This window comes from Diceros bicornis, chromosome 14 (assembly GCF_020826845.1).
Source record: "Diceros bicornis minor isolate mBicDic1 chromosome 14, mDicBic1.mat.cur, whole genome shotgun sequence".
Taxonomy (NCBI): Eukaryota; Metazoa; Chordata; class Mammalia; order Perissodactyla; family Rhinocerotidae; genus Diceros; species Diceros bicornis.
Genome location: NC_080753.1, coordinates 33,107,668 through 33,124,109, shown reverse-complemented (window position 1 = coordinate 33,124,109; position 16,442 = coordinate 33,107,668). Strand labels below are relative to the sequence as shown.

The 16,442-nt window shown below is 52.6% G+C and overlaps 2 protein-coding genes across 22 annotated transcripts; one reads left to right on the top strand and one right to left on the bottom strand.

Moving 5' to 3' along the window:
• Nucleotides 1–1,048: 1,048 nt before the first annotated feature.
• On the bottom strand, nucleotides 1,049–12,131 carry BAG6 (BAG cochaperone 6). Of its 19 annotated transcripts, none has more exons than XM_058554759.1 (26): nucleotides 11,918–12,130; nucleotides 11,163–11,283; nucleotides 9,913–10,030; nucleotides 9,601–9,797; nucleotides 9,310–9,363; nucleotides 9,074–9,148; nucleotides 8,205–8,443; nucleotides 7,558–7,687; nucleotides 6,902–7,099; nucleotides 6,453–6,705; nucleotides 6,030–6,107; nucleotides 5,810–5,917; nucleotides 5,575–5,687; nucleotides 5,377–5,461; nucleotides 4,888–5,171; nucleotides 4,173–4,452; nucleotides 3,835–4,004; nucleotides 3,595–3,648; nucleotides 3,364–3,466; nucleotides 3,148–3,272; nucleotides 2,833–2,979; nucleotides 2,676–2,735; nucleotides 2,420–2,563; nucleotides 2,228–2,335; nucleotides 1,536–1,682; nucleotides 1,049–1,233 (listed from the first exon to the last, which is right to left on the bottom strand). In XM_058554759.1, the coding sequence occupies exons 2-26, from the start codon at nucleotides 11,268–11,270 to the stop codon at nucleotides 1,138–1,140; spliced, it is 3,474 nt and encodes a 1,157-aa protein (XP_058410742.1). In that variant the 5' UTR covers nucleotides 11,271–11,283; nucleotides 11,918–12,130; the 3' UTR covers nucleotides 1,049–1,137. The 19 variants fall into 19 exon arrangements, with proteins under 19 accessions (XP_058410742.1, XP_058410741.1, XP_058410756.1 ...); XM_058554758.1 differs by having other exon boundaries at nucleotides 5,377–5,464; nucleotides 11,918–12,129; XM_058554773.1 differs by having other exon boundaries at nucleotides 5,377–5,464; nucleotides 11,895–11,993.
• APOM (apolipoprotein M) lies at nucleotides 12,111–16,441 on the top strand. 3 transcript variants are annotated; one of them, XM_058554785.1, is made up of 6 exons: nucleotides 12,111–14,537; nucleotides 14,931–15,085; nucleotides 15,374–15,447; nucleotides 15,542–15,640; nucleotides 15,820–15,918; nucleotides 16,311–16,441. In XM_058554785.1, the coding sequence occupies exons 1-6, from the start codon at nucleotides 14,424–14,426 to the stop codon at nucleotides 16,334–16,336; spliced, it is 567 nt and encodes a 188-aa protein (XP_058410768.1). In that variant the 5' UTR covers nucleotides 12,111–14,423; the 3' UTR covers nucleotides 16,337–16,441. The 3 variants fall into 3 exon arrangements, with proteins under 3 accessions (XP_058410768.1, XP_058410770.1, XP_058410769.1); XM_058554787.1 differs by having other exon boundaries at nucleotides 12,114–12,570; XM_058554786.1 differs by having other exon boundaries at nucleotides 12,114–13,105.
• The last annotated feature ends 1 nt before the right edge of the window (nucleotide 16,442 follows it).

Below are 16,442 nucleotides of genomic sequence, written 5' to 3'. Positions count from 1 at the left end.
TATTGTATCTTCAAGTTTTGTGGGCCAGAAATTAGAGCTGACCTCCACTGAGCACATATGCTTCTTGTGCCAGTGAGGTCATTTGGTAACCAGTTTGCAGCTGACAGCTGGGCCGGTTCCACAGGGCTTCCCTCATGTGTCTGGGGCCGTGGTGGGGACATCTGGAAGGTATAACTCCACTGGATTGTCAACCACTGTCTCTACGTGGCTTCTCCAGCAAGATGTTCTAAGTCATCACGTCTCCTATGTCTGAGCTAGTGTTCCAAGAGGTTCTGGTGGAAGCTGCAAAGCTTATGATCTGGCCTTAGAATGTCTCTTATGCCACGCTCTAGTGGTCCAGCAGTAATCTAGCTAAAAGTGGGAGGGGATGGCAATTGCATCTCTCAAAGGGAGTTGCAAAGAATTTGCAGCCACGTGTCACTTTGGTCCCATCTATACACTGAGAGGAAGTTCCTTTATAGCTGTCATAGACTCAACGTTCAAACATAAACGGTGGGCTCCTTGAACTGGGAAGATCAGTTCCCTCTGTTGTCCAATTTGGTTGCCGCAGATGTGGTACCACTGCATGCAAGTCATGCTATGACTGTATTTAGGTAATGAGAAATTAAATTTTTGTAACCAAAAAGCCATGACTCAGCATTTTTCAGCCATGACTGAAAAATGCCTTATTACTATTGCTCCTTAGCTTCCTTCTTCCTAACCTGCCAGTAACTGATTTCCCCTTAAATGGTTTTTTATTGGATAGTTTGAGAGCCCTATTCTAGCACGCACCTGGAATAGGTTACTTCCATCGCAGAACTCAGGTCTTTTATTTACATGCAAAACGCTTTTGCGTGCAAGTTCCTTGAGAACGGCCGACTGTCAAAACTGGCTTGTACATTTTAGTGTTGTGCTGCGTGAACAGTAAAACATGATAGCATACATCTCACAGGGAGATGTTAAAAAGCTGTCTGCTATAGCTGGGTTCCTAGGGATTATTTTAAAAAAGAAGTTCATACATGAGTAAGGGGCTTAGAGTACTTAACGAAGATAATTTTGAGACAAAAGAGCCAGGAAAATCTGACTTTTATTTCTTAAATACTGTGAAGGAAGAAGGGGGAATGGTCCCCTGATAAGGGAGGGCCACAGAGCAAAGAGCTAGGGATCATCAGCAAAGGCCCGGTGGGCATTAGGGAAGCGCTGGGGGCTGTAGTTGGGGTCTTCCTGCAGTCGCTTTTGTATATCAGCCCGGAGCTAGAGAGAGAGAGCAAGCAGGTTGGAGGGGTACTGGCCAAGCCCCTAGGATCCCAGCAAGCACACAAGTCCATCCCTGAGGAGCTAACACTTCCCACGGGCCACACACACTCAGAAGCCCAATATGATGGCATCACAGTCTGCCCAGACACCACTAGGGAAAAGCACTTGAAAAACATCAAGTGGTAGCCCCAGACTGACCAGTTCACCTCTGAGGGGATCCAGGGAAGAGAGAGAGGGGAGGGGCCCTAGCCCAACCCCTCCCACTAGACCATCCCTATTCTGCTTCAAGGTGGGGGCACCTGCTGCCTGTAGCTCTCCTGAACCTCTGGTGCCTCCAGGTCCCGGCTCAGGCTCTCGGGGCTTGTCAGGGGCCGAGCTCCGGCCGCCTTAGCTGCCCGGCTCACAGCCTCTGAGAGAAGCAGCTGAGGGCCCTCACCCTGCATCGTCTGGGGGACAGGAGGTGGGGAGGGAAAAGAGGATCAAGGTCAGATCCAGTGCCACCACCCAGCTCACCCTTTCCATGAATCAACCACTGAGTCTCCATGCTACCCAAGAGAAGGGAGATAGTTCAGAGGTGGTTTTGACAGCAGAAATGCCTTCCCAGTTTTGTCTGGCTCCTAGTTTTGGCTCTGGCCAAAAACAGCATTTGAATGTGCTGGACTTGCTCTTCAAAATAAGAGGGGCAGGATGGGTCAAGCCATCTGGCATTCAGAGCTAGCTAGTCCATGAGAGGAAGCCCACCTTAAAACGGGCCCCAGTCACACAGGATTAGGCAGCTAGCTGAGGGATGACGGGACTGCTGACAAACAGACCAATATAAAGCTGTATGGCAACAAGTGGGAGCAAATCTGAGTCCCAGAAAGGCTTCCTGGTCAATTAAATGAGGAGACTAAACTAAGAAGAATTCCTTCCAGCTCATTATAATGAGTTTGACTGTAAGAACGATGGCAATCGGGGTGAAGAGGGATCCTCAGGGTAGAGGCAAACCAACCTTGCGTCTCTTGGCAGGCATACCACTGAGGTAGGCATCACTCAGGGGGGGCTGTGGTTTCACCTTCCGCTGGCTTTGAATGTCCTGCTGGATAATAGGGACCCATTCCTGGGGAGGAAAAGATGATTAAAAAGTAGTAATTCCCACAACTTGCAGCTGCCTTGGTCTACCAGATCACCTCTTGATACTTACTGGGGGGACTGCAGCTGCCCAAGGTTCTGTCTCAGCTGAAGCCCCATCCTGTTCGTCTCGGGAGCCCCCCTCAGGAGCAGGAGGTGGACCTCGGGACATGGCCTCTTCTGCTGTTGTTCCAGGGGCTGGAGAAGCATTCTCGCGCTGGGAGTCAGAGAGAGTGGGAAGATCCAGGCTTCAGAATTCTTAGCCTCCAGCCCTTCTGCCCCCAGCCTTCCACTCCACATTATCTGGCCCCTCAACCTCTCCCTGGTACCTGAGGCTCAGGGGAAGTTCTCTCTGATCCCTGAACTTCCATTGGCTCCTCAGGAAGTGGCTGTGAAATCGAACAGAGAAGGAAAACACAACAGGCCCTCTCAGGTCTCTCTAGTTCCCTCAAGTCCCCTGACCCCAAAGCCCGTGAGGTCCCTTACCTGGGGGGGATCACCAACCCTGCGAACGTATCTGAGGATGGCATCAGGGCCTACAGGCATGTGCTCCAGTACCACCTGAAGCCTCAGTCCCATCATTGTGGTCAGCCAGCTCACCAAGGACGGATTTACCCCACGAGACATGCGACGCTAAGGGGCAGAAAGCACACTTGGAACACAAAACTTTCAGCTTTTGAAAGGTATCAAAGGGTAAAAGGATGGCAGTTTGGAGAAGAAAGATGAAAACTACAAGATACCAAAGAGAACGGAAACCTGAGGAAACAAAAGGATGGGGATCTGGAGCTGGGTGGTGCTTACAATTCGGCCATTGATGACAGCAGCAAGCTCCATCTGCTGTCCCCCCAAGCAGTGCAGGTTCAGGGCCAGGCATTCAAACAGGCCCTGGTTACACAACTCCAGCAAACGGGCCCCAAATCCACTGTCTGTGGGCAAGACATAAGGAGGGAATGCTGGCACCCGGCAGCCCTAAACAGCCAACACTTCCACTCCCCCCGAGCCCAGCTGGCCCCTGACCTGTGCAGTGCAGCACATGAGCAGCAATGCTATTAAACTGCTCTTGGAGAAATTCCAGGTTTGTCCGGATGATGTCCACACCTGGCTGAACCTGCACCAAAGACTGAGACAAGACACACAAAGACCGAAAAATCAGGGACCCCAAGAGACTGGGAGTCAGGAGGAGGCAGCAGGAACAGTAGCTATCCTGACTAGACCCAGGAGAGGAAGGGACAGGAAAGGGTTACTCACAAAACTCTCCCGCACGTATTCTTCTAGCCCCGTGATCAACGTGTGGGTTGCAGTCTACGGGAGTGAATAGCACAGGTTTAGATCCAAGCCCCAGCCCTCAAGACACTTCCTCCTCTACCCGCAACAAGTCCAGGGCTTGGGCTGGGACAGTCGTGGCTTTAGGTGACAGATAAACAGTCAGGAATAAGGAACTGAAGGTGAGAAGGAAGACAGCTCTGGGGACCCAGGGTCTTCATTTACCCTGATGTTACCAGGCGTGGGCTCCTGGCCACCCAGGTAGTGCTGGTGGAAAAAGGATCGCAGCTGGGGCTGGAGCCGCTGCAGTGGCTGGAAATGCCCGTGGAGAAGCATCACCACGTCCACCATGGAAAAGTTCTGGCACAGAAGAGACAGCAGGGCCCCAAAGAATCCTGGGGAAGGGGCAGAAGTTAGCAGTGGCATTTACCACCTGGCCTGCCCACCCACCACCACCAGCCCATCAGCCTCACCCACCTTGGCAACACCCCTGAACAAAGGCCATCTACCCGCCCCTGGCTGCCCCTTCCTGGGGAAGGCCCAGGCACCCCCCATTTACTTACCAAGGGCCCCATCAGCTCCAGGCTCAAAGATGTTGCTGGATCCACTGAGGCGTTGTATGAAAGCAGCGATACTTTCACTGCTGCCAGCCCGTGCCCCCAAGGAGCCCAGGAGGGAGCTTAGCACGCCCTGCACCACCGAGGTATAAAACTCTGGTGGCAGGCTCTCAGGACCCCGGCCACCAGGACTCCCTGCACCACCAGAAGGGGACACTGGTGGGGGCGTGGTCTGTTGCTCTGGGGCTGGGGGTGGGGGTGGGGGTGGTGGAGGGGGCGGAGGTGCCTGACAAACAGAAGGAATAAAGAACAAAAGATGAGGTGAGAATGGGAATGCGGACAAGCACATAAAACGGCATCAGAAGGGTACAAACCAACAGGGGTCTGGAAGATGGGGAGCTCTATTCTGGTCTTTACTCCTTAAAGCAGAGTACACACAAGTAGTTAGTTACTCAATAGCAGAGTTATGCTGAGCAACTCTCTCTCCCACTCTGAATGGGTTAGGTCAGAAAGCAGTGACTCTAATTACCATGCTTTCTCTAAGGCTCATTTTCCTTATCTCCAAAATGGGGAGTCCAGAGTCAATGAATTCCCAGGGTTCCTCCCCACTCTCATGCCACCAGGGGCTGTAGCCCAATGGCAGGTGATGGCAACAAGGCACCAGTGCCTGGTTGGGCTGAGAGAAAGGAAAGATGAGGTGAAGAGTACGCCAGCCACTCACCTGCAAGAAGTCAGTCATGCCTTGGAGAAAAGCAGGGACACCAGGCATTGCCACAGTGATAGTGGGAGAAGCCATGCCAGGCCCTCCAGCCCCCGGCCCTGCAGGCCCCAGCAGGTTCCCCAGGAGCTGGGAGAATTGAAGATCGGCAGTGGAGGGTTGAGAGGGTGGAGGCTGGGCGGGCCCCCCGGGGGCCGGGCCTGCTGTGGTAGCTGTGTTGGTGGTGCCAGCACTGGCTGAAGCAGTGGCAGGGGCTGGAGGTGGAGCCACTCCTGGGGTCCCCTGAGCTGTAGGGACCAAAAGAAGTTGTTGAAATCTGAAGAAACACAAGATAAAACAGCATCTCCTTTCTAGTCTTCCCAGCAGCAAAGCAAGAACAAAGGAACTATGGAGGGAACTGGGAAGTGCCAGTGAGGAGGCTCAGAAGAGAGTTTTGGCCTTCAGAACCATGGAAACCTCTTAAGTTTGAGGTGGAGAAGAACAAGGACTCACCCACAAGGACAGGCTGCATAAGAAGCTGCCCCACAAGGCCGCTCACCATCTGGGCCAAAGAGGCATTGGTACCCAGCCCAGCGCCCTGCTAAGGGGAGAGGAGAAGGGGAGGCTTTCAGTCCTGCCCTTTCCATGTTCCTCCATAGGACTCCCCCCACACCAGATGGTCCCCATGGAAACTCCCCCACCCTTACTCACCAGAGCCCCCGAGACTGGGGGCCCCCCAGGATGGGAAGGCCGAGCCTGTGGAGGGGTGGGCCGGGCGATCACCACCCGGGTTGGAGCTGTTGGGAAGCCTGGCACCTGCTGTCCTATGGGTGGCAGAAGGGAGAGACCGAAGAGGGCTGAGAGCCCGAGCCTTGCCTGCCAGCCGACGGCACCCGCCACCATGGACCGTGCCCCACCTCCCAGGCCTCCCCTTCCAGGTCATTACCTGCGGCCGCGGAGGCAACAGCTGCCACCATGGCCTGATGAGTGATCTGGTGGGCGACGGCGTGCATGAACTCAGGGGGCAGGGAGGGCAGCTGGATGAGGGTGGAGCCTGGGGGGCGGGTCTGATGTAACCTTGAACCTGGACCCCCTTTCAACCCACCCACTCGGCCCTACCCGTTCTCTACCCAGAGCTTAGCCTGCTCTGATGCCCTCACTCTTACCCAGGGTCTGGCCATGACCAGGGGGTCCTAGGGGGCCAGTGGGAGCACTCGGAACTCCACCGGGCTGTGTGCCAGAATCTGGGCAGGGAAACAGAGAGAGTAGCCCTGAGACAGGCGGGGCTGAGGCCTAACTGTATCCTCCTGAGATCGGCGTCCTTCAGGCCTCCACTCCCTGACCAGAAAGCCTGCCCTGCCCTCCACCTTGACAAGGAGGAGGTGCTCCCTTCACCATGCAAACAAATCTCCAAGCACAAGCAGTCCCTCCCGCCCCTCATACATGCCAACTAAAGCTTCAGCTCTAGTCCCTCTGCTACCACCGTTAGCCCTGGCCTCTCCCTTCCCCACCCTCACTCCCTCATACCACAGCACCCCGACCACCCTCACCATGCTGCTCTCCTCTGCCAGCAACTGATTCTAACTCACCTTGAATGTTCATGTGCATCATGACCACGGGTTCCACACTCTGGTGGGAAATCCGGATGACCCTCGGGTGGCTAGCAGTCGGTGGGGGAGCCGGCCCTGGCTGGGGAGCCCCCTCAGCTGAAGACTCGACAGCTGTTGAAGAGGGAGCCAGGGACGAGGCCTGCCCAGGACCAGGGGGAGGTGCCTCTGCACTGGAAGCCGGGGGGGGCCGACTCCCATTCCCTGTCATGGTCACAGTGGTCCCCACGTTGATCTAAAGGAGACAGACAAATGCGGTAAAAGTAAAAAAACACAAGAGCCTAACCCAGAGCACCCCATGATATACTTTTGAAAGTCTTCCCCATCCTTCATCACTGGGTTTCCAAAACCTCCTTTAAGCCTGAGAGCTACCTTGGGTCCTCCCACCCACAGCCCTCCACTCCCCATCAGGCCAGGCTCCCCCAACCCACCTGAATGGGGATGGCCGCCTGCTGGAGCACCATGGGGGTGGTGTAATGAGATATGGGCCGGACCACATGCAGGTGCCGTGGGGGTGCAGAGGCCAGATTGCAGCGCAGGTCAGACAGTGCCACAAAGGTGTTGCCCAGCAGCCGCAGGCTCTCCCCGACCAGGTTGATCAGGCGCTGGTCCTCTTCACGGCCTTCTTGCTGTAGCCACAGGCCAAACACAGAAAGGCAGAAAATATTAGGCTAGAATCCACCTCGCTAACAAAGGCAGTAATGCCTTCTGAAAACAGCACATTCTCCAAACCTTTAGGTATATACTTAGAAGCTACTGCGTAGACCAAATCTTCACCAATAAACTCTATTTTATACATAAAGAGTTTCCCATTAAAGCAGATCCTACAGTGAATCACTGAGTCACTATCTACTAATTTCCCTTATTTTATAAACTTCCTAAATAATTCACTTAGGGAATCGAGGGATGCAAGGACAGTGGGTATCACAAAGATTGTCACGTTCCCTGTGAGGGAGGAAAAGACCACTTACTTAAAGTCTAGAAAGATATCATTTTGTTGCAGACAATGTCTTTTTTGGGGGGAAAGGGTTATCTGTATTTCAGCCTGTTCCATTTAGGGAGTGCTAGGAGGCCGGGGTGGGCTCACATTGTTGTTGTAGTCAGTGGTGGCAGCGGTGCCCAGAACCTCATAGTAGCGCTGCAGGAAGGGCTGGAGGCGGCTCTCAAGCCGCTGTAGTTCCTGGAGCACCTCGACATACTCCGCAGGGGAAGGATGGCTGTGGGCAACCCCAAGAGGCAGTGAGCCAAGGCTTTCCTTAGATTCCCAACCTCACTGACAGGGACCACATCTGCCTTGTCTCCCCCTGGCCTCCCAGACCCTTGGCCAACCCCTTCCCGGCCTAACAGAGCTTCTGTTCTTTACCCCTACCCGTGGGAAGATGGGGTGGGGAGAGAAAAATAAAACGCTTCTACCCTCCCCACCACAATCCTGTACCCACTATGGTGAGAAACTAACTCTAAAAGAAGAGATGAGGCCTGTGTGAACTCAGGGGAGAGAAACTTGCTCAGGCTCAGGAAGCACTATTTGGATTTCCTTGCCCCTGAGAGAGCAGTGCTTCTGGCTCAGCTGCCAGTCCTACCCTCATTTCCCTACTCTAGAGCCCCTCCCTGCCCCTCCACACTAATCTTACAAGTAAGGCCTCCAAGCAATCCTTGTTCTCCCATACCTTTCCTGGTCCTCATACTTCCTTAGGATCCCCAAGCCCCCTCCCAAAGGTTCCTTCCATCTCTCACTTGGGTGCACTTGTCTCAGAGGCAGGTGTTGGGCCCGCTGGGGCTGGGCCAGAAGGGGTGAGCTCCGGGCTCTGGGCTGGGGCATGCTCCTCCACTTCTTCCGCCTCCATGGGCTCCCGAGGAGGTGCTTCGCTTTCGACTGGTTCTGATGTTTGAGAGCTCAAGGCCACTGGCTCCTGGGCCACAGTCGGCGTCTGTGGGGGCTGCTGACTGTGCTGTGCTTGGGATCCCCCTCGACACTGAAGTTGGGGGAGAGTCAGGATACCAAAGGCAGGATGAGACTGTTGCAGAGGATCACTCAGGTCAAAGGAGATTGAGTGGAGAAAGTGCTCCAACTAAGCTCCCTGAAGGCAGGGGTTTGCATCTATATCTTTGACTCCCTAGCGATCAGTATAAAACTTACACAGATTAGATGCTTAATAGATATCTATAACGTCTGTAAGTGAATTACTAACAAAAAGTAAGGACTGTGGTTTCCTAATCACCACGAGAAGAGAAGGAAAGGCCATAGTCAACCCTGCAACACGAACTAATAACGTTAGCACATCCCCATATCAAAAATGATACATAAGAAATTAAAAAGTGTGGAATCTTTCTTTAATTGAAAAGAGACGCCATGAAAGTTATCTGACAAGTCTGAAACAAACTTCCCAGATACCAGGCATCAAGAGGACTGCCAGGGACAAGATAGCCTCACAAAGATACTTTTTCTGCCCCAAAGAATGAAAATTGCAGAGAAGAGACCAGATTAGGAAGAAGGAATCCAGTGGATGTGACCAGTCATGCTTTCGCCCCCAGAGTGAGAGAAAAGGGGTAGGGAGGATGGGGAGACAGAGACAGACAGACCCCAGCCAGGCTTGCACACTTGCCTCCATCCGGGAGAGTAAGGACTGTATATCCCTGATCATGTGCTGAGCCATCAGCAGCCGTACTCGGGGCTCACTCTACAACAAGAGAGGGAAGATTAGGGCAGGTTTGAGATGAAGCCATGAGCTCCACCATCTACCAAACCAGGTCCCAGCTATCTGCTCAGCCAGGTCCACCCCCACCTCACAGCCTCCTTCTCCCAGATCCCCTTCCCTGGCCCTCCCAGGCCCCGTGATACCTGAATCGGGGCCTGTTCCATGTTGATGTGAACATCCACAGCAGAGCCGTCACTCTGGGGAAAGGGTAAGGGAAGTTGCTCTGGGAGAAGCCAAATACTAAGGCCCCCACACTTCCAACTCGTTCTCTGGAGCCCCAACCCTCTTCTCCTCAGAGACTGAGGCCGTTATCAGACCACAGGGGCCTACAAACCCAATCTAAAGACTGGGACACCTGTCTTATGAGCTCTTTGCTACCACAACCAAAACTACCCTTCCCCACAAAAACTCTTCCACATGGAACACAAGCTTACAGGAAGATTGAAGGTTCCAACCATGACATAGCTGTTGGCATTCCGGTCATGAACAGAGGCCCCAGGCCCCCGAGTACCAGGGGAAGGTCCCCCACCATGGGTGGCTGAGGCAGACCCTGTCCCAGAAGATGCCCCAGAAGGGAGCTGAGTCTGAGGAGGAGCCCGTTCCACAAGGTGGATAACCTTTCCCCCAACATCTGCAGAAAAAAAAGATACACACCAAAACATTATGTGAGCAGGTAAACCCACAGCCTCAGCTCATCCCTCTGGACAGCTGCCTCAACCTCTGAACTGCCTTCCCCACCCGCTTACTGTATTCTTGGAGCTTCTTATCATCCTGCAGAACTCGGCCCTGGTAGATGAGCCGTTGTTTCTCAGAAGGGATGCTGACAGAGGCGGCAATGTGTTCCTTAAACTCCTTTACATTCATCTGTAACAAAGAAAAGACACGAATAGGTATCAAGGGATGGAAGAAAGAAGAAGGACAGAAGGACAATTGACTTGTGGGGATAAGGGGTAAAAACCATCCCATCATAAAATCACTACCCATTTGACTTGTGAAGTAATTATTGGGCAAAGCCCCAAACTAAGACAACAGCGGTCAAAATACAGACAATAAACTTAGCAAAGTTCAAGTTATACACCTAGCAGAAAATTACATAGCTAAGAAACAGAAAAGCCAAGAGACATTCTCTTTTCTCTTTCTCTACCTGGCTCCCAGGGGAATGTGTGTCTAAAGACACCGGTGACCCCTCCCCAAACACAAAACGATACAATTCTGTAATCTCAAAGATAAAAGCAATGACAAGGAAAATGGGGTGGAGAATCAGGGCAAGGAAGGAAGACTCAACCAAGAAGAGAGAGAGAAGGGAGCAAAAAACAAAAAAAGTTTTACTAACTAGACAACTGATTCTTGGGAAGTATCAGGCTATTTACATACATCTACTTGAAAAAGTTTATACGGTTTTCTTAAATACATGTAATACCATGCTCTAAAAATCATGGACCAACTCCTCACAATTTTGTCTCCAAGTATTACAGGAGTAATGGCATGTCCCCATGGTGTTAAACTCAAAAGATAGGAATTATGCCAGAAATCTTAGTAATTCCACTCAACAGTCTATTAGGGCTCTACCTGCATTAGGGGCTCCGATTTCTAGCCTTTAAAAACACAGGATAGACCCGACCAATTTTTGTTTTTAAGACACACTTGCGTTTGGGTCTGTGTGTCCTGTTTCCCTTCCCAAAGGCAGAAGCCATGTCTGGCCCCTTGGTCTGGGGTTCACTTATGGTGATAGCATACAGATTCCTTCTTCCTCCATATTTCCCTCTGCATTGAGTTCTATCGAGGTGGAGGAAGACAGAACAAAATCTGCCTCATTCAACAGAAACCATACCTTCTCACTCAACAAGAAACATCAGTAAATGTTCTGCCTAGAATATGAACAAAGAAATTAATGCAAGAAATTTTGAGGACCAGAAAATCAGGCTCTTCTCTTAGGCTAAGGGGCCTACAAGAGAAAGAGTTAATAGGTGTCTTAACAGAAGTACTGGGGTCTCACCTGGGCCCCCACAATAAACGTCCGAGTCTGAGAGTCCAGGGTCTTCACCAGCACCTCCAGGGTGTCAGGCTCTTCCATAGTGAGACTGGTACTATCACTGGGCTCCATGGCCGACAGCTCTCTAAGGAAGAATGGAAGGAGGGAGGCCCGCTGTCGCCCAGAACAGATTTTATATATCCGGAAGCCTCCCGGCCTGAGTCTCCGCCCCAATACCTAAAGGGTTTCTCTCACACAAGCACACACACTCACACCCGCCCCCATCCCCCTTCTGATTCCGGGGCACAGGGAGAGAAACACAAAGGGCAGGAGATCGACGGCACAAGGAGCTGGAGGAACGGGACGTGGGAGGGGCTCCACGATGCCAATCACAATAAGGGAGGGCCAATCGGGATAGGAAGCAGGGAAGAAAGCAAGAGACCAGTGTCATCACCGGTCGCGATAAGACAAGGGCCCCAAAGGTCGGCAAATCCTGTAACAACGCGAGTGAGAGGGTCGCGCCAGACTGCGGAGAAAGTGGTTTCGCGCAGGCGCGCTACGCCACGACCATCGAACGCGCCTAAGTCACCACAGACCGGAGATGACCGACACTCACGGGGGGCCAGACCGGCTAGCTGACTGCCCCCCTCTTCCGCTTTCCCTCGGTGCTCCAGCAGAGCGGCGCAACCAACACACACACACACCCACCCACCCACCCACCACTCCGCGGCTCCGCCCCCGACTTCCCCACGGTACCGTCACTTCCGGTCTCCCCTAACCTGCCACCGACGGCCACTTCCGTTTCCCCGATAGTATTTGGGGATCGCGAGGCGGTACTTCCGGCTCCTCCTAGGTCCCCAAGCTTTACTTTTGTGGGGCACGACCAGGAAGTCCGCGGCCCCAAACAGTGAGTTCCTGGGGGCAAGACGGACCGGGCCCGGCCTAGATGGGAAGGAGCCGAGCCCTCGAGGAGCCGCCGCCGCCGTCGCCTGGGGGACCGTACTGCGCCTGCGTGCGTGGCACTGCGCCTGCGTACACACTTAGGCACCGCCCCACCCCCGCTGGAGCTGTGCATTTCTCCTGCGCGCGCGCTCGAGCAATAGGACGTTAAGGTGGGCACTGTAAATGCCTGAAAAAAAAAATTACCAGATGGGACTGTACGACTGCCTCGCGAGGCTTCCGACGGTTCTGTGGATGTTGGAGTTTGGATACTGGGGATTGTGCCTCGTTAATCTATATTAAAGTCTTGGCCGGCAGAGAATTTGATACGGCACTGTCCTGGCCACCTAAGAGTCTGTCTTCCTGTCACTGTCGCCCTCGCTGCGCCAATCTTCGGCGCCTGCGGAAGTCACCCTTTCCGTAGGCGGTTGGAGGTGGTTCGCGAGCTGTCCTGCGTGCGATCAAGTCGTTGGGCCTGACTTCGGTCCTGCCGGTGGGCGTTTTGCGGAGTGTGGGCGCCATGTTCCTCGCCGGCGGTGCACGGCTGAGGCGACACGCCATGTTTTGGAGAAGCTAAGGATTTGCCACCTTTCAGGACTTTTGTCAAAAAAAAGGGCGCTTCTGAGTTTGGAAATCGGGAGCAAATGAGTCAGACTGGACTGAAACACAAGACTGACTCCGGGGAATTGAAGGGGCTGCTAAGGGGCTTCCGCAGGCGGGGGTTGCGGGGGCGAGGTAGTTACCGCCTCTCTCCCCTCTTCTCCTCCCACCCCCGCTCTCGGGCAAGGGCATCGACCCCGAGGCGCTGCGACTCTTCCAGTCAGACTCGTCGCTGCCGGGGTGCCTGACTCCCTTGCCCTGCCTTTTTATAGTTTATACCCAGGTCCCAGTACTGCTTCAGTTAAGAGTTCTGATAAGCACCTGTTTAGTGAGCACTTAGTTTGCGCCCGCCGATTTGCTAAGAGATTTACGTAGTCATATTTAAAAGCCTTTCAACATCTGAGATAGTTACTACATCCGTTGTATAGGTGAGTGCACCTAGGCGAACGTAAGTGGCAGAACCGACAGATCCAGGCCCAGCACGCTCTGGGTCAAGCACTTCTACTTTACTGTCCCAATAAATCGTTGTATTTTAGTTTTTAATTATCAAAAAATGTCAAACATTACCCCAAAATAGAATAGTATAATGAATCCTGATATACCCATCTCCCAAATTTTGTTCAATCACAAGCCCATAGCAAGCCTCACCTCTCAGGACAAATCTCTTTTTGGCAGTCTGTGGGTTATAAACAATCTATTAAGGAAGCCCCACCTTTTATTGCATTAACTGCTCCACCCACTTGGCACTATCCAATGACTGCCTCTTGACAATTCTTTCCTTATCTCCTATTTGAAAACTTATTAGCCACCAGAAACTGTAATAAGTGCTTTACAAACGTTACTATTAATTATAGAGAGTATTTACTTTGGACTTACCGTGTGCAGGCCTTTGCTAAGGGCTTTATGTGCATTATCTTTTTTAATCCCATGAGACTGATGAGTTGCTCATTTCACAGATGAAAAAACAGGCATAAGGATTAATAAAATTGTCCAAAATCTAATGAATAGTAGAGTTAGGGTTTGGACCCACTATGCCTGACACCAATGTCTGTCCTCTTCAACCACTAGATTATATAGCCTCTTGTAGTAATAAACGTTGAGTGAATGAATTCACTTATGTGTCAGGAAACTTTTCTGGAGAGCGTACATATTGTTTCCTCAATTATAAACTTCAGAGAGGAAGCCTCCTATCCACCATGCCCCAGCACGTGGTTTGTACCTGTTCTAAAGCACTTCCCAGGTTGTACAGCAGTGATTTGTTTACACAGCTAGTTTTCCTTAGACTGACTGCTTCAAGGCCAGGGACTGTGTCTTATTCATTTTTATGTCCCCAGGGCTTAGCCAGTTCCTGGCAAACAGCTGGGACTCAACACAGTTTGCTAAGTGAATGAATGAATCAATCCACCACTCTTGGATGCTGCACAACACAGCAGATACCCAGCTCAGATATGGGTTGAAAGACCACAGGCTTCTGCCTGGAGGGCTCAGCTCTCCTTATAATTCCTGAGAGACCCTGGACATGCCAGGGTGTATTGTGGAGTGGTTGCATCTAGAGGAGGGGGAGGAAGGCCCAAACACTAATCCAGGCTTGGGTTGGAAAACAAGGTTGAAGTTACTCATTAGCAGGTGAAAGGGTCAAGGGTCGAGGCAAGGGGGCTGGAAGCAGAGTGGACTGAGCAGCCAGCGGGGGAAGAGAGCAGTTAAGGCACCACTCTATGCAGAGCACCAGCTGCCTCCTGCCTGAAGATGTTCCACCAAATTTGGGCAGCTCTCCTCTACCTCTATGGCATTCTCCTTAACTCCATCTACCAGTGTCCTGAGTACAGTCAACTGACAACTCAGGGAGTGGATGGGAAAGAGGTATGGACTGAGAATGGGAGAAACTTATGGTAGGGGCTCTGAGGGACTTGAGTGGTGGCCTAGGATGACCAGAAGCCACGTTGGGAAAAGGAGGGAGGAAGAGGGTGTGAGTGTTGTGATGATGAAAGCAAGAACAAGTAAAAAAAATATTAACACTGTGGCCATCAATGTGGAGACATGGTAGAACTGGGGGGTGGGGTGGTTACTCAGGTTGATTGAGGAGGGGCAAAGAGGAAAAGTCATTTAGTGACTCCCTGTCATGGATCCAACCCCCAACTGGAAAAAGGCAGCCAACATCTCCACCTCTACGTCTTGCCATCCTGACTGATGAAGACATGGGATGGATCCTGTAGTGGGACCCACCCTCTTCTGTTCCCCTTATTGTCTCTCCAGTTCCCAGAGCCCCACCTGGGCCGGTGGTACTTTATCGCAGGAGCAGCTCCCACCAAGGAGGAGTTGGTGACTTTTGACCCTGTGGACAACATTGTCTTCAACATGGCTGCAGACTCTGCCCCCAAGCAGCTCCAGCTTCGTGCTACCATCCGCACGTGAGTGGTGAGGAGGCAGAGGCACCAGTAGGTGCGGTCTCTGCCTGAAGTGTGAGCACCTACCCACAAAGAGCTGAGTGCTTTGGCATATCCACAATTCTTGGCCCTCTGAGTTTAACAGCTCTATTAGTTTCAGTCTGGAGAGAAATGGGCCTAACCATCCCTTGGTAGCTTGAAACCCAAGGGGACCCGGGCTTCAAGAAGGAATAAGATGGAATAAATAGAGGCTGGTACTGTGTGGTTGGGGTGTCACTCAGTCTTGCCTCCTTGCCACCACCACCTCTGCAGGAAAAATGGGCTCTGTGTGCCCCGGAGATGGATTTACCACCTGACTGAGGGGAGCACAGATCTCAGAACCGAAGGTTGGTTCTCTCCAGTCCTCACTCTCCCCAAGTCCTCTGGGCTTGCTTGGTTTTGCATCTCGGTCCTCACACTTCTCCTCACCCACCCTGACAGGCCGCCCCGACATGAAGACCAAGCTCTTCTCTAGCTCATGCCCAGGTGGAATCATGCTGAAAGAGACGGGCCAGGGTTACCAGCGCTTCCTCCTCTACAGTGAGTGGGGATGCCAGGCAGGAAGGATTGGAGGGAAACACGGGAGGACAGGAGAGCTCCTCACTCTGGGCCCTGTCGCATCATCCCAGGAAGGGCTGGGTGCTTCCATGAGGTCCTCACCAGGGGCAGTGCTAAGAAGCAGGGGCTTTGATGGGCCTGGCCCTGCCTTGCCCTTCCAGATCGCTTGCCACACCCTCCTGAGAACTGTGTGGAGGAATTCCGGTCCCTGACCTCCTGCCTGGACTCCAAGGCCTTCTTACTGACTCCCAGGAATCAAGGTGAGGGGTAAAGTCGCACAGTAGAGGACTAGGACTCACCAAGTCTTCTGCAGGTGCTGGATGAAAGGGACTCAAGTGATGTCACCAGAGGGCATGGCCAAAGGCTGATATCATCAGAGTGGCTGTGTTGACCCTCCATTTGTGTCACAGGCTGTGATGGCACCAGAGGGATGTGGCCAAGAGCTGTGATGTCACCTGAGGGAGCCAGGATGGGCTCTGGGCTACTCAAAAGAGAGGTTTCTGAGTTTGCGTGGATAAAGGGGGCAGAGGGTCAGACATGGAGGGAAAAAGTCCTCAGAGATCCCTTCTCAACACAGGGGAATGAGGGAATGAGGGAATCTCCCTGGATTTCCTTCCTTTCCATCCTCTTTTTCTCTCCCTCCTCCCACCAGAGGCCTGCGAGCTCTCCAGTAACTGACCTGTGGCTTCATCTGATGGATATGATGGGAGTTGAGATTGTGGTGAGAAGGAGAAGCTGGAGACTCCCAGCTCCCTTTGAAGAATAATAAAAATGATTTTTCAAT